The 17119-nt window shown below is 43.3% G+C and overlaps 1 protein-coding gene across 1 annotated transcript in view; it reads left to right on the top strand.

Annotated features, from left to right (window-relative positions):
- Positions 1–404: 404 nt before the first annotated feature.
- Positions 405–17119, top strand: part of SLC7A10 (solute carrier family 7 member 10) — a 62007-nt gene continuing 45292 nt past the window's right edge. The window contains exon 1 of the mRNA XM_040409682.1: positions 405–582. Coding sequence (XP_040265616.1) covers positions 405–582 — 178 coding nt within the window. The remainder of the gene's footprint in view (positions 583–17119) is intronic.

Here is a 17119-nt window from a genome sequence, read left to right as displayed (position 1 = left end):
CTGACCAATATAATGAAGATTAACAGGGATTTTCAAGAGGAACCCTGCAGAGGAGTTAAATACCTAAGTGCAGAAAATATTTGCACTAACAGCTAAAAGATTATAATGAACTTTTTTTTTTTTTTTGTCCTTCACTGGCGAAAAAGGGGTGGGGGGTGGGCTGTGGATGAAGGCTCTGTGTCTTTAAGAGCGGAGAGAGTGTGTGCCCCCCTCCTCCTGGACCTGGCTGTGGAAGGCAGCATGTAAAGTGTGCCCGTCTTGGTGGTGTCACTGTAAGCTCTGCAGGTGCAGGAGAGAGAAGGTACCTGGCAGACACAAGGTCTCTTGCAAGAACAGACCAGGACGTCCACCCTTAACTGTACAAGGGTCTGGCTGGCTGAAGGAATTCAGGACTCGCCGGAGACATGGCAGGGGAGAAAGAGATCAAAAACTCCAACTGCAGCAGCAGTAGTCCAGGGCATGGGCCACCGGTGCCCACTCCGCAGCACCTTCCGAATGCTACGCCAGGCCAGGACACCACTACAGAAAAAGTCACACTTAAAAAAGAAATAGGCCTTGTAAGCGCTTGTGCCATCATTATAGGTAAGAGCCACCTTACTATTAATATGTTGACCATTTCTGAAGTCTCTCCGTCACTTGAAGTTTACTATCCCGGGTAGAGATGGGCGCACTTTGGCTTTAAAGCGGTTGGCATTTGGACTTCTACTACAGTCCGCAGGCTACAGACTCTCCAAAATAATTGTTCCAATTCAAGTCATATGGATTTTTTGGACTATTATAAAATAATTTTGTGCCTTTACTGTTTTCTTATAACTTTGTGTTGTGCCGTCTCTCTGTTATTCCTCCTCCATCAAAGTAATAACTGGGTGTCACCAGTTGGTAGTGAGTCTCTGCAGTCTGACGCTGTCCAATCATGGTGGACGAATCCAGACTGTAGAGGGCGCTCCGTTTTGACATGGGAACTGTTAACAGACAGCTGTCAATGTATTTATCATTTTCTAGTGGGAATAACAGAGTAACTGCACTATGCAGAGTTATAAGAACAGATGCTTTAGAATTGTTATTTTACAGGGGATACAATTATTTACTAAAATAGACAAGTCAGGAGAGGTGACGTTTCCTCTTTAATGTATAAATAGCAGGACGCAGGTTGGCGCAATAACACCTTACCAGGACACTTGGATGAAGAATACAGGAGCTTCTTCTTTATCGATTATTCTTTTTAGAGCCCCCTTCATCAGGTTAAAATGGCTTGATCTCTTTAATGGCCATCACTATTCAGTAATGCAAGGGCGAAGACAGATGAAGAAACCCCTGGCCCAACAGATGTGTGGTCACCCAGTGGAATGCAACACATTTAATTTCTAGGTAGTTATTGAGAGTACAATCTATTTTCTGTCATATAGTAGGACATGAAGGACACCTTGGCTAAGGTGAAAAACACAAAAAGGTGGGGAATCTCTGTGCCACAACCCGAAGAAACTGCGCATGCGCAAAATTGAGAGGTGAGCTTTCCGGTCCTGTCAATCAAGGGGGAGCGTCCTGAGCAGAGAGTCCAGCACCTTACTGCTTAAGAAGTCTGATGAATGAATCTTTATCTCTAGTGCAGAGCCAAGTTAGGATTCTGCAGCAGAAGTGAAGTCCGACGTGCTGCAGACCCACATCGAGATGCCGCGCGGCGGGGTAAAGAATCCATGAGAATAAGTGGCTTATGACCTATTCTTCTGGATTTCTTTTCTGCGGTATGGACAGCAATTCACACAGATTTTTTTTTTCTTCCAGAGGAGATGAATGAGGTTACAAAAACCCCATTCACATCACTGGAGATGGACTGCTGTGGGAGAGGAAAAGGAGGAACAATGCCATCAGATTGGATAAGGATTTCCATTCTGTTGAGAATTATACATGGATCCAATCAGCATCTAGATAGAAATAAAGTATATGGAGCGATATAAACACCTACATACGTTGACCTTTCACGGTCCCCAGGATTAGGGCTCTTTCAGATGGCCCGCAAAAATGCGGATCCGTTTTTTTTGCAGACAGCTCAGCACATTCGCAAAAAACTGGATAGCATTCAGTATTTTTGCGGACCCATAGACTTCAATGGGGCCATGTCCTGATTATCACTGACTAGTATGGGACATGTTTCATTTGTTTTGCAGAGCAGTGGAATGAAAGAAAAGGGCCCCATAGAAATGAATGAGTCAGCATCTAATCCGCCAAAAAACGGATCCGCATTTTTTCGGACAGCATACGGCCGTCTGAATGAGCCCTTACAGTCAGACACCACATTCAGAAAGGACTAAAATAACGATAGTAAGCGCTGGCTTGGGGTAAGCGGTGTTACGGAAACGGCTGAGAGGCCGGCACAGAACAGCCAGCTATGCTCTTCTTGTATCTCCTGAGTGAACGGAGACAATGTAGCTTGATGTGCTACACTGTTGGCATAGCTCCCATTCACTGCTATGGGAGTTGAGTTCAGCCGGCTTCGATGTTTCCATAACTCCGGCCAACCCTGTTACATTGGACCAAAAGACCCGGGGACCAGGTCTGAAGGGGGCCAATAGTCTTGCTGTATCTTAGGCTGCCTACACATGGTCAGTGATTGTGGGCCAAAACCAGGAGTGAAGCCTACACAGAGATGAGGTATAATGGAATGATCTCCTCCTGTTCTGTGTTCTTGACCTGCACTTTATATGAAGTGTGTACACGTGCGTGTGTGTTGGAGAAGAGTTTATAAACTAGGTTGGTGTAGAAATTGATCTGCTAGTACAAAGCTGTCCAAATTATCAGGACATATAAATGTAATAAAAACGATAAAACCAAATATTTTCATCCCGTATAACAATATGTATCATACTGTTTCAGACTTTACAATGTAATACAATACAGAAGGAACATCAACACTTCTGATGATCTTGTAAAGCCTCATGTCCGTATTGCAGTCCGTAAACCACAGAGCCACAAAATATGGACACCCGCGTGCAATCCGCATTTTTCTAACTTCCATTACTAGAAATGACTACAGACAAGGATAGGACATGTTCTGTAATTTGCGGAATGGAGATATGCATGTGGACAGCACACGGATGACATCCACATGCTATCTTTTTTTTTGTTTTTGTGGACCCATAGAAATTTATTGGTCTGTGTACAATGCCCCAAAAATGCGGGCTGGACATGGATGAGGCCTAAGGATATAGGTAAAAAAAACAAAAAAAAACAGGAAGCTTGCTGCAGTTTGACAGGCTTGTGCTTTAATTACATGTGGATGAATGGACAACAATGAATCCACAAAGGCTTTTTGGTGACTAACTCATTAATAAGTCACTGGTTCTTCTGCTGGTGAGGACCAGTTACCTGCCCCCTGTGTCCGCACCAGAATACAGATCTACAAGAAGTGTTGAAGGAAATAATGGCCTATGTTGAGGAGCTCCCTCCATGTCCTATTTTATTAGTAGGTGATTTTAATACTGGTCAGTCTGCGAGGTTGGACAGGATGGGAGGGTCGGGTGCAGGTAGAGACACTAATTTTGCCACTGTATTACGAGAGCTGGATCTGCATGATATTTGGCCAGTGAGGAATCTGGATATATACGCAGGTTCTCCTGTTTTTCTAGTTCTCACCATTCGCTCTCTAGAATTGACCTGGCTATAGGATCCCCGGATAGGTTATCTATGGTGGTAGATGTTGCCTACTTGCCGAGAAGTCTATCTGATCATTCCTCTATGCATGTAGTGCTCCAATTGGGTGTAAGGAGACCTTTTGGAGTGGGCACGTGGAGGCTTAACCCTTTTTGGCTGCAGCTGGTGGATGGGGGGGATGGGTATAACAGAGGAGATCCGGGAATTTTTCACTATGGGAGTAGTGTGGGATTTATGTAAGGCATATTTATCCGTGGATTATGCATCCAGAGGATTAGTCACCAAAAAACAAGGTCCAGGGAAACTCTAAAACAGCTCCATGACCTAGTCATGGAAATGGAAAAGAGATTTGTTGAACATCCCTGAGACGTTGTTGGCGACGGCGCAGACAGAATTAAAGGAACATCTAATTCAAACCACTGAGAATAGACGTTTTTTTCTTAAGCAAAAATACTTTGAGGCCGGGGAGAGTTCTGGCAGACTGCTGGCCAGGGTTGTGCGGGCGCAGGATGGTTTCTCAAAAATTCGCTCCATCCGAGGAACCGATGGGTCTTTGGTCATAGCAGATTCGGATATTCTGGCGGTTTTCCATTCGTACTATAAAACGCTGTATTAAATCTAAGTTAGCAGTGAGTTCTCAAAATATTGCAGATTACCTAGCTGGGAGCGCTATCCCATGGCTTTCGATGGACAGTGCGGCCTACTTAGACCAACCTCAGTCACTGACCGAACTAGAGGTGGCGCTTAAATCATTCCCGAATGAAAAAGGTCCCGGGTTGGATGGTTTACCGGCAGAGTTTTTTGCTATCTGTATTTAATGACTCCCTTCAAAAAAGAGAACTGCCCGCTTCTATGAAGGAGGCAATAATAGTTGCATTGCCAAAGCCTGGGAAAGACCCGACTGTACCCTAGTCATATAGACCGATCTCCCTACTAACTTCTGATGATAAGATACTGACGAAGGTCCTAGCGAATCGGTTACAAGCAGTCATCTCGACCATTATACATAGTGATCAAGCTGGTTTTATGCCTGATAAATCTACCTCGATTAACCTTAGACGGTTATTTCTTAATATTCAGAGGCGGTCAGAATCGGAAGGGGGTCAGGCCATACTGTCCCTGGATGCTGCCAAAGCCTTTGATAGTGTTGAGTGGCAATATCTATGGGAGGTGCTGCGAGTCATGGGATTTGGGTACACCTTTATTTCTTGGGTCCAACTATTATATTGTGGCCCTAAAGCTAGGATTAGAGCTAATGGTGGTACATCAGAAGTGTTTGAGTTGGGAAGAGGTACACGTCAGGGATGCCCGCTGTCCCCTCTTCTATTCGCCATTGCATTTGAGCCACTTGCATGCTTACTTCGATCTTCAGATAGAATTGTGAGATTCCCCATGGGAGCAAGGGAGGAACGCGTGTCCCTGTATGCAGACGACATGCTTATATACGTGGGAGATGTGGAAGGATCGTTGGGCCCCATAATGTCTCTTATAAAAGGACTTTGGAGACAGGTCTGGTCTTCGTATAAATTGGGACAAGTCCGTTAGGTTTCCGTTAGACCCGGCCCCTGCTGGCTTCTGTCTCCCATCCACTCATCTTCAAGTATTTGGGAATCGTGGTTTCATTAAACATTAGGCATTGCGTGAAAAACAATATTGAGCCATTCCTGAACAACATGTCTGAAAAAAATCTATGCGTGTGGAATCCAACACGGATATTTTTTAGAATACAAAGGTTGTTTAGAAACTTGATTTGGCGCAAAAAACTGGCCGGGATCCGGCTGGATATTTTACAGAGAGGGAACGATGCAGGGGTCTCTCCATTCCTAATCCATGTTTTTATTTTATAGCCTCACAGATGCAGCAATTGAGGGGTTGGGGGACTGCTCCTGGAGATAACGCACCTGCACGGCTGATAGCACACATTATAGAACAGGGATCAGCAACCTCCGGCACTTCAGGTGTTCCGAAACTACAACTCCCTGACTGCTCCATTCACTTCTATGGGAGTTAGAAAAATAGCTGAGCATGTTTGCATGCTGGGAGTTGTAGTTTCACAGCAGCTGGAACGCCGAAGCTTGCTGGACCCCGTTATAGAAGATGAATCTCCTGTAGCCCTACTGGAGCCCAGTGGTCTCTCTGGCAAGTTGGTGGGACATCTTACACTTCATTTGATATGTAAGGTTTGGCGTAAGTGTCGTGACTTGCTGTCTATACGGGGCTTTACTCAGGTCACTCCTCTGTGGAGAAACCCTCAGTTGTCTGAAATATTTCACTTGGAAGGGTTCTCTCCATGGGAACGGAAGGGTGTGAGGTTTTTGAATCAGCTGCAAAGAGATGGTGTGTTTAAATCATTTGAGCAATTCAGGAATGAGTTTTCCCTTCCCCATACGGCCTTTTATCAATTTTTGCAGTTACGACACGCATCCCGGGCCTAGGCAAAGTCTATGTCGCTTACATGCACAACAGATTCTCACAAGTGACTCCTCGAGTGGACTAATATCATCCATATATATGTGAAATCTGTGCAGCGTGATCCCTTGGTGGTCAAACAAAAATGGATGGAGGAGGTTGGTTCTATTTCAGAGGATCAATGGAAAGCAGTACTTCTCACTGTGCGAGAGTCAGCGTATGTCCCAAATATTTCTTATTCACCGAGTATATAAGACTCCATCCTTTCTGTTCAAGACCGGGGTTAGGAACGATGCTTCCTGCCCTAGATGTGGGGAGAGTCCTGCATCCCTAATGCACAGAGCTTAGGAATTTTAAGACAGGTGTGTTAACCTGTATTAAAGAAGCATATGAAGTTATGGTCCCGTCTGGTCCGAGGATATGTGTGCTGGGAATATTGGACATTAAAAACCGAAATTCATGCTTGGGAGTGCAGCGTCTGCTCTTCCAGGACAGGAAATTAATGGCTAAATACGGGCTTAGACCCCAGCCCCCATCTGGGGCTGAATTTTTGAACAGAATGGCTGAGATCCTCCGCCTGGAAAAAGGTGCATATATTAAAAGGCAGTGCTCGGCCAAGTTTGCCAAAATATGGGACAAATGGGTAGCGTATAGGACCGCTGCAACATAGCTTGGTTTGTACAATGGAGTGTGGCGGAGCTCACCTGAATCACCACCAATTGAAGCCCGGAAAAAACGCCAGGAACCAGGCGTGGACGAAGGCAACAGAAGAAAGTGATCCAGCTTCCAAGATGGCAGTAGTAATATGTGATATGATTTATTTCATGGGTGCAGAATAAAATCCAACATGTACATTACGCGTTTCGGATCGTCAGGTTCTGATCCTTACTCATGACCAAGGAGTATTCTGCACCCATGAAATAAAGATTATCACGTATTACTACTGCCATCTTGGAAGCTGGATCACTTTCTTCTATAGCTTGGTTTGTAGTTCTCTTGGCCGTGTTGGGAGGAGTGGTCTCAGAGATACATGCGGTTTTGCAACATGCATACGCGTGACCGGAACTGGGAAGGGAAATTATGGTAGGTGACTTGGAGTGGAGGTTTATCTTGGAAGGGATGGAGGTTGAGCTCATACTTAGAGTGTCGGCAATATCTTCCTCGGTGCTCTGATACGCTATACCTATACAAGTGGTGTGGTGCCAGTCTCATCGCTGGATGGAGAGTGGTTTATTATATACTAATATATAATACAGTTGTAAGGGTAGTTTTCTGTATCATTTAATTGTATTATCGAAAGTTGTACGTGATTTATGAAAATGTCTTAAATGTCCAATGAGATTGTATCTACCTACTTCTTTATCCTCTGAAGGGGGCTTTTTTTATTTCTGTATATTGAAAAATTGTTAATAAAAACTATCGGATTTAAAAAAAAGAATACAGATCTACAAGGAATAATAGGCGGATGTGAACTTGAACATCACGCTCTGAGAGGTATTCTTACCCCAGTATCACATAAATCTGCAGTTTTAGGCTGGTCTGGCCAGGCCCCAAGGTCTTGCGGTTGCTGTGTTTTGGGCTATGTAGATAAATAGCATTTAATCCAATGCAGGGAGGGGGGCAAATACTTACAGACTGAATCTTATGCTGTATGTGCCACTGTTATTAGCATGCTCGTGGTACACTGATCATTCCCTGATGTTACGGAGAAAGCGCACAAACATGGCGTGCTCGATTTTAAAGGGACGCTTTGAATAGAAGCTTCTCTCGAATATATTAAAAGGTCCCCAATGTGGCTTTACAGCTGTTGTACAGTTAAAACCGCAAATCCCAGCATTCCCTGACAGTCTGCAGTAGTAATGGATTGTCCTCAATGTGTATACATAAAAAAATAAAAAATAAAAAAATAAAAAAAAAACTGAGAAATAAAACTGCCCACTGCTTGCCAGCAGAATGCAGTGCAGGCGCCTTTCATGCTGTTTGAGATACATATGTATGTCCGCTAAAGGAATCCGCACTGTTGCATTTACAATCACGAAATTTGCCACACAGGTACATCAGGTGTCTGGGAAGGTTTTAGACCGGGTCTCAGCTCTCTAGCAAGTACCTTTCCTGAGATATTCCCCCAAAAAATGCAAATATGGCACATCACATGACCTACATTAGTTGGTAGAAGCCTGCAGGTCTTTCTCTTCATATCCCAACCGCCATACACACGGTCACATGTCCCTAATCAGCCAATAGAAGCTTGCAGGTCCTTAGTCTCCACATACACACAGTTTTACACCAGGTTTCCATAACAACAAGCCATTTTTCTTTACTGCTGCAAGTCAGCTTTAAACGGACAGGGAGCTGTGGATGACACTGTTAAGGTAGCGGAGTGCTGTAGAGTGCTGTGTCACAGTTCAGGGGGCAGGTAGGTTGGCCATTCAGGCCACCCTCAAAAGAAGAACTTAAAAACCACGCCCCCAAACCCACTAAGCCACACCCCCTCCCACTCCGCGGCCAAAATGAAGGTAAAAATCTACTTCTGTCAGCTGCAGTGGCGGGAGGGAGGGTGACTTTCTCCTGCAGCTCATGCTCAGACAGCACAGTGCTGCAGTCAGAGTGAGCTGTTCAAAAGGACATCCCTGTGTCCGTCCAGGCCCTGCACCGGACGGAGGAGAGGGAGTCTGTAAGTCGGACTGTCCGGCCTAAAACCAGACCTCTGACCACCCTAGGTGCAGGCTGCTGTAGAGGTCACAGTTAAGGGGATGGACCGCTATGGCGGTCAGTGTTAAGGGACAGATTGCTGTAGAGGCCACTGTTAAGGGGACGGAGTGTTGTGGAAATCACTGTTAAAGAGATGGGGTACTGTGAAAGGTCACTATTAAAGGGGAGGCCGCTGTGGAGGTCACTGATAAGGGGGCGGGGTGCTGTGGAGGTCACTGTTAAGGGGACAGGGAACTGTGGAGGTCACAGTTAAGGGGACGGTCCGCTATGTAGGTCAGTGTTAAGGGGCGGGGTGCTGTAGAGGTCACTGTTAAGGGGGCGGGTTATTGTGTAAATCACTGTTAACGAGACGGGGTACTGTGGAGGTCACTAATAAAGGGGCGGCCGCGTTAGAGGTCACTGTTAAAGGGGAGGGCGCTGTGGATGTTACTGTTATAGTGGATATCTTTTAACGACACAAACAAACATTAAATGAAATAGATGAAATATACCCATGCGAAGCAGAGTCCTTCTGCTAATATATATCTATATCTGGAAGCTCAATCAGGTTTCTTAAAGAGAAACTCAATTTATTATGTGTGATAAATTACGTAACCTGTAGGCTATTCTGCATCATGCTTTCAGTATACAAAGTAGAGAGGGGTGTTACCTGCCAGAAGGGATCATATCATCTAATGATAATACAGCTCTTAATACAGATGTTGCCTCATCATTGCTCAGGATCAGCCGATTGTACAGGTTTGGCAGCTGAAACCCCCATTGAATTACCTATAACACAAGAGGAAACTGCCAGTATTCCTGTGTATTGTACACACAGCCCATGTACAAACCCTGGTGGCGAAACCCTGCTCTCATATACTGAAATATTACCATTGGAAAGAATACCAGAGCCACTAAAACACCTTTACAATTCCATCCCATACATCAATGGGGGTTTTCGGATTTTTAATATTAATGACCAGTTTTTCAGGATTGGTCATCAATATCAGATTAATGGGTGACCGATACCCCAGACCTCCGGCAATCAGCCTCTGAGGGGGCTGCGTAGCGCCATCCACTTGAATAGAACTAGGCCATGTGACTAATGAACGTGATGTCATCGGCTTCTGAAGAGGTCACAGCACTCACCAGAGCACCACAGCCTCTTCAAAAAGCTGATTGGCGGGGGTGCCAGAAGTCGGACCCCCGTCGATCTGATATTGATGACCTATCTTGAGGACAGTCCATCTATATCAAGATTTTGGAAAACCCCTTTAAAATTGGCTAACATAGAATGACAAACCATGAACAACCACCCCATTTAAAGGTAGTTTCTAATCTTTAGATATCGATGACCAATTCTCAGGATAGGTCAAAATATCAGATCAGTGGGGGTTTGATACCTGGCATAAATATAGGCCATAAATATCTAACAATCAGAAAACCCCTTTAAAGATAATACGGTGTTGAGCTTGGGAATACTGCAAAGATTAGGTAATAAGATGCCAACATATCTTCTTTCAAAAATAATAGGCATGGAAACATAGGAAAAGTCATAATTACAATTAATTATCAGATTTGAAAGTTACCGTACATATCTATTAAACAATTTCAAATTTAAGCTTGGGTGATACAGTTGCCCAGTAAGTCTTGACAATGGACCAGTTGAATACTAAAAAATCCCAGCAGTCCTCTGCAAAACTAAAGACAAAGCACCAGATGAGTGATAAGGACACTCAAACTCGCTTAAAGGGGTTTTGTCACTTTAGAAAGTGGCATTTATCATGTAGAGGAAGTTAATACAAGGCACTTACTAATGTATTGTGATTGTCCATATTGCTTCCTTTACTGCCTGGATTTATTTTTCCCTCACATTATACACTGCTCGTTTCCATGGTTACAGATCACCCTGCAATCCATCAGCGGTAGCCGTGCTTGCACACTGTAGGAAAAAGTGCTGCCCTCTCTGATTGCTGGGACCATACCTAGGCTGGTGCTTTTTCCTGTAATGTGCAAGCACAGCCACCGCTGATGGATTGCAGGGTGGTCGTAGCCATGGAAACGAGCTGTGTATATTGTGATGAAAAAAAAGAATCCAGGTGGCAAAGGAAGCAATATGGACAATCACAATACATTAGTAAGTGCCTTGTATTAACTTCCTCTACATAATAAATACCATTTGCTGAAGTGACAAAACCCCTTTAAATCTATAAATAACCATTTCCAGGCAAAGAAATCCCTCAAATGGCTTGTCAATGATGTACAAGGAGATTATGCACACGGACTCAAAGGGAAAACTAACTTTTAGGTACAAAAGGAAGAAGTGTCAACCGGTACACAGTGACCCAACCAGCAGAATAGTGAGTGCAGCTCTGGAGTATAATACAGGATGTAACTCAGGATCAGTACAGGATAAGTAATGTATATACACAGTGACCCAACCAGCAGAATAGTGAGTGCAGCTCTGGAGTATAATACAGGATGTAACTCAGGATCAGTACAGGATAAGTAATGTATGTACACAGTGACTGCACCAGCAGAATAGTGAGTGCAGCTCTGGAGTATAATACAGGATGTAACTCAGGATCAGTACAGGATAAGTAATGTATGTACACAGTGACCCAACCAGCAGAATAGTGAGTGCAGCTCTGGAGTATAATACAGGATGTAACTCAGGATCAGTACAGGATAAGTAATGTATGTACACAGTGACTGCACCAGCAGAATAGTGAGTGCAGCTCTGGAGTATAATACAGGATGTAACTCAGGATCAGTACAGGATAAGTAATGTATGTACACAGTGACTGTACCAGCAGAATAGCGAGTGCAGCTCTGGAGTATAATACAAGATATAACTGAGAATCAGTACAGGATAAGTAATGTATGTACACAGTGACTGCACCAGCAGAATAGTGAGTGCAGCTCTGGAGTATAATGCAAGATATAACTCAGGATCAGTACAGGATAAGTAATGTAGTCACTGTGTACATACACCAGCAGAATAGTAAGTGCAGCTGTGCAGCTCTGGAGTATAATACAGGATGTAACTGAGGATCAGTACAGGATAAGTAATGTATGTACACAGTGACTGCACCAGCAGAATAGTGAGTGCAGCTCTGGAGTATAATACAGGATGTACCTCAGGATCAGTACAGGATAAGTAATGTATGTACACAGTGACGGCACCAGCAGAATAGCGAGTGCAGCTCTGGAGTATAATACAGGATGTAACTCAGGATCAGTACAGGATAAGTAATGTAATGTATGTACACAGTGGAGGTGATTTATCAAGCTGGTGTAAAGTAGATCTAGCTAAGTTGCCCAGAGTAACCAATCAGATTCCACCTGTGAGCTGTGAAAAATATAAGGTGGAATCTGATTGGTTGCTATGGTCAACTAAGCCAGTTCTACTTTACACCAGTTTGATAAATCTCCCCCAGTGACTCCACCAGTAGAATACTGAGCACATCTCTGGAGTATAATATGGATGTATCTCAGGATCACAGTCCAGATATGAAGAACCCCTAATGTTCTTTTGAATATAATTCAGTTTTTATGACCTTCCTCATATCTTTAATTATCCTAAAATTTCCAGGAAACAGGTGGTGTTCAGGTACGTTTGAAAATGGCACTCCTAAAAACATCAGGATCACTTCAAGATAAGCAATGTACTGTATTTTCACCCTATAAGACTCACCTGCCCATAATAAGAAAAAATAATTTCCATCAAAGCTGAGCTCAGACCCCCAAATGAGACCTCAGTTCAGACCCCCAATCTTATTAAGAACCCCAATCAGACCCCTAATGTTAATAAAACCCCCAATCAAACCACAGATCAGACCTCCAACGTTTATAAGACCCCTAATCAGACCCTCAATAATAATAAGGCTGCATTCAGACCTCAGCTCAGACCCTCAATGTTCATAAGACCCCCCAATCAGAGCCCCAATGTGAAAAAGACCACAATCTGAAGTCAGATCAGACCCCCTATTTGAATGACCCCCCATCAGAGCGCTCATTAGTTAAGTAATGTATAGAAGCGCTCATTAGTATTCGCCCCATAAGATGCACTGACACTCCCCCCCACACACACACTTTGGGGAAGGGGGGGGGGGGGTTTCTTGTAGGGTGAAAATACAGTATTTTGAATATACTGATCTTTGTATTCACACATCTCTGTACAATGACAAGTTGTCAAGGAATATTATTTTTTTTATATAAAATCTATCAATAGTCCCTAGAATAGAACAGGTTCAGTGCATTATAGTGGTTACAGCCATTATTGATGTATTTGCACCTTTCAAATATAGTATGGCCCAAAAAATAAATCATAATTGTAATAATAATAAAGTTAAAAAAAATAGCCATTGCTGACCATATAAATCTTGCAAATAGTTCATTAAAAAAATAGTCAGGCAAGGAGTGAATTACCTAGCAGAGCATGGTCCCATTTATTGAAATCACATATTTAATACCCTCTATAAAGCGAGTGCATCGTCCCTAGCAGGGCTCACAGCGGTAATTGGATGTGCTTGGCGGTCTTTAAGCACTGTTACAGATCAGCTTTCACTTGAGCAAAAGGATAACATCCAATTACTGGGTACAGCGGGGACACTTTAAACCTGCCCAATTTAATAACAGTAAGCAGATACTCTGATCATAATAGAAAAGGTAAAAAGAAAGGAATAGAAGTGCGAGACTGGTATTTTATTTGATATCTACATAGACCTTTATGTTCTCTAAACTAACAAAATGCCATTTGTTTTGAGCAATATTGCTCCCTCATGGGCAGGCGGCTCTCCCTATGGCCAACACCAGTGGGATGCAAATTTCCCTTCCTGGGTCTGACCAAACTGTTCATTGAAAAATACATTACGTGCATCCCGAAAAACCAAACATCTAGGCAGCTGCCTGTTCAATGCAAGTTTCATGTCGTAGGTTATTTGCACCTTAAATAATATCAGACTTTACAGCTTTAGATAAAAGTAAGCTAGGTCGTATTGCAATAATTGTCTTATTCTATGGATTTTATGGTGAAGACTACAGACAAAAACAGACCTCTGGTTAAGTGTCCACCTTTGATCACCATTACAGAGCGAACATAGAAAATACTTCTATAGAACAAGAGCAATTATTCTGTAAATACATTGTATTACTTACTGGATTGATCCAGAGTTAGATACTCCAGAGCTGCACTCACTATTCTGCTGGTGGAGTCACAGTGTACATACATTACTTTACTTTCCGTATCTTGTATTAATCCCAAGTTACATTTTGTATGATACTTCAGAGCGGCATTGATTTTTCTGGGGGTAGGGGGTCACTGTGTACATACATTACTTATCCTATACAGATCCTGAGTTATATTTTCTATTATACTCCAGAGCTGCACTCACTATTCTGCTTGTGAAGACAAGGTGTGTGTGTATGTACATTACATTACATATCCTGTACCGATTCTGAGTTAGTACACTTGTGCTAGGATCGGCTCTGTGAGAACCTACCTAACCGTACCTACCTGAAGCAGTAGAGTTATGCCGGAACTGCTGTATTGAGGGTAGCCTGAAGGGGCCAAAAACCACACTGATGCAGGAAAGTATCATTATGAAACCTGATGAAGGGGAGTTTGTAATCCCCGAAACGCGTTGTTTCTATTAAACCAAGAAGATTTCTTGCACTAAGATAGTCTTCTCCAGTGATTTTGCGCCGAGGCAGAAACCTTTTCTTTCTTTACCGATTCTGAGTTAGGGCTGTTGCAGATGAGCATGTCCAGTGCAGGAATCATGCTCTTTTCTCAGGAGTGCATGACATTATACTGATTTATAATGCTGCCCGTCTCTGCATGACCTTACCTCTACAGAATTATATTGATATAATTCTGTCAGTATAATTCAGTAGGTACAGTTCATGCAGAGAGACACAGCATGATAAAAATCGGTACAATGTCATGCACTCCTGCGAAAAGAGCAGCGTCCATAACGGGTTATTACGCTCACACGCGGATCGCAATTCCCACACTGAAACAGGCCGTACATCCTGTATTATACTCCAGAGCTGCAATCAATATTCTGCTGTAGGAGTCAACTTGAACATGCATTACTTATCCTGTACTTAAACTAAGTTACATAATATATTATACTTCAGAGGTGCAATCACTATTCTGCTGGTGCAGTCACTATGTACATACATTACTTATCCTGTACTGATCCTGAGTTACATCCTGTATTATACTCCAGAGCTGCACTCACTATTCTGCTGGTGGAGTCACTGTGTACATACATTACATATCCTGTACTGATCCTGAGTTACATCCTGTATTATACTCCAGAGCTGCACTCACTATTCTGCTGGTGGAGTCACTGTGTACATACATTACATATCCTGTACTGATCCTGAGTTACATCCTGTATTATACTCCAGAGCTGCACTCACTATTCTGCTGGTGGAGTCACTGTGTACATACATTACTGATCCTGTACTGATCCTGAGTTACATCCTGTATTAGGCCACTTTCGGAAGAGTGTGTGTAATGCTCCGGACTCGCAGCACAGCACCCGCCCTGAACTTCCAGCACTGCCGGGGTCGCATAGCATTATATTGATTTATGATGCTATGTAACCCTTAGAGGTCTGGAATGTATTGGATAACATTAACAGCATTATGTCAGTGTTATCCAATACATTCCACAACTGTAAGGGTTACATAGCATCATAAATTAAAATAATGCTATGCGACCCCGGCAGTGCTGGAAGTTCAGGGTTCTACGCAGTGAGTCCGGAGCGTGACACTCACTCTTGTGAAACCAGCCTAACACTCGAGAGCTGCACTCACTATTCAGCTGGTGGAGTCTCACTGCGTAGAACCCTGAACTTCCAGCACTACCAGGGTCGCATAGCATTATTTTAATTTATGATGCTATGTAACCCTTACAGTTGTGGAATGTATTGGATAACACTGACATAATGCTGTTAGTGTTATCCAATACATTCCAGACCTCTAAGGGTTACATAGCATCATAAATCAATACATCATGTATTATAATCTAGAGCTGCACTCACTATTCTGCTGGTGAAGTCACTGTGTACATACATTATTTATCCTGTACTGATCCTGAGTTACATCTTGCATTATACTCCAGAGCTGCACTCACTATTCTGCTTGTTGTTTTTGCGAACAGTCAATCAGCTGGTTGTCAGATACACGTGTAACAATTTATCTTCTTATATGGTGCTTGAGTTAATTTTTACTACATCACAGTATTGTACACTGCCTACTGGACTTTAAATCCACCAAAGAAAGCTTTGTGCAGACTATGATTTAGCAAAGAATGCTGAAAGATTTCATCTCTAGAGCCTGCAAAATCGTGACAGCCGCTCTGTGCTATACAGATGCACCCGAGCTAAACTTAATGGTTAATATGTTAAGTAAAAAGAAAAAATGTTAACTAATTTTTCAAGGGATTTCAAGGGCTTTTGTCACGAGATAACCCAGATAACACTGCGAGGCAATTTTAGCTCGGATACATCTGAATAATACAGGAACAGAATAAGTAATAAACTTACAAAGTAAGGCTTTTATCACCATAATGTATTCCCATTCTGCTCCATTATAAAAGCAGAACAACGTCATGAACTGAAGCACAGTTTCTATCAAGTGATGGAAACGAATAGTGCCCGACCACCCCATTTTCTATCATGGGGTTAATTGGGTTTTAGTCAGGAAATGCCGAGCTATTTTGTCTTTGACAGAACATGTGGCTGAGGGCCCTAATAGAGCCTGTGGGGCAGATGTGGACAGAGCCTTACTCTGAGTGCCCCATTACAAGGACCGATAGAGCAGACGGAAGAGTTCCCTCCTGTCAATCCCCTGCTCGCTAGAGGAGGAGACAGCTGCTATTAGATGCAGTAATATTCCTAGTAATATTGAAGACCAGCTGTTTGAGGTACTGCGGCACCATCCACTGGATAGTGGCTGTACTTGGTATTGCAGCCCATCCCCATTCACTTGTATGAGCTACACCTAGGCCACTCGACTGATGAACGTGATGTCAGTGGCCTAAGAGGAGCGTGCCTCTTCAAAAAACTGATCTTCAGGGGTGCCAGACTCCCGCAGATCTTATATTATTGACCTAGATAGGTCATCTATATCAATTTATCGGTGAAAACCCATTTAAAGGGGTATTCCCATCGCGGACATTGATAAGATATGCCCCCAATGTCTGATAAGTGCGGGTCGCACCACCGGGACCAACACCTATACTAGACGGATGGCACACCGCTCATGCGTGTACGGCCTCCATTTATTCCTATGGTATCGCCAAAAATCGCGTGGCGCGTTGGCCATTTTCAGCACTCCCATTGAAATGAGTGGG

Source organism: Bufo bufo, chromosome 10, assembly GCF_905171765.1.
Source record: "Bufo bufo chromosome 10, aBufBuf1.1, whole genome shotgun sequence".
NCBI lineage: Eukaryota > Metazoa > Chordata > Amphibia > Anura > Bufonidae > Bufo > Bufo bufo.
This window is presented reverse-complemented; position numbering and strand designations above follow the sequence as displayed.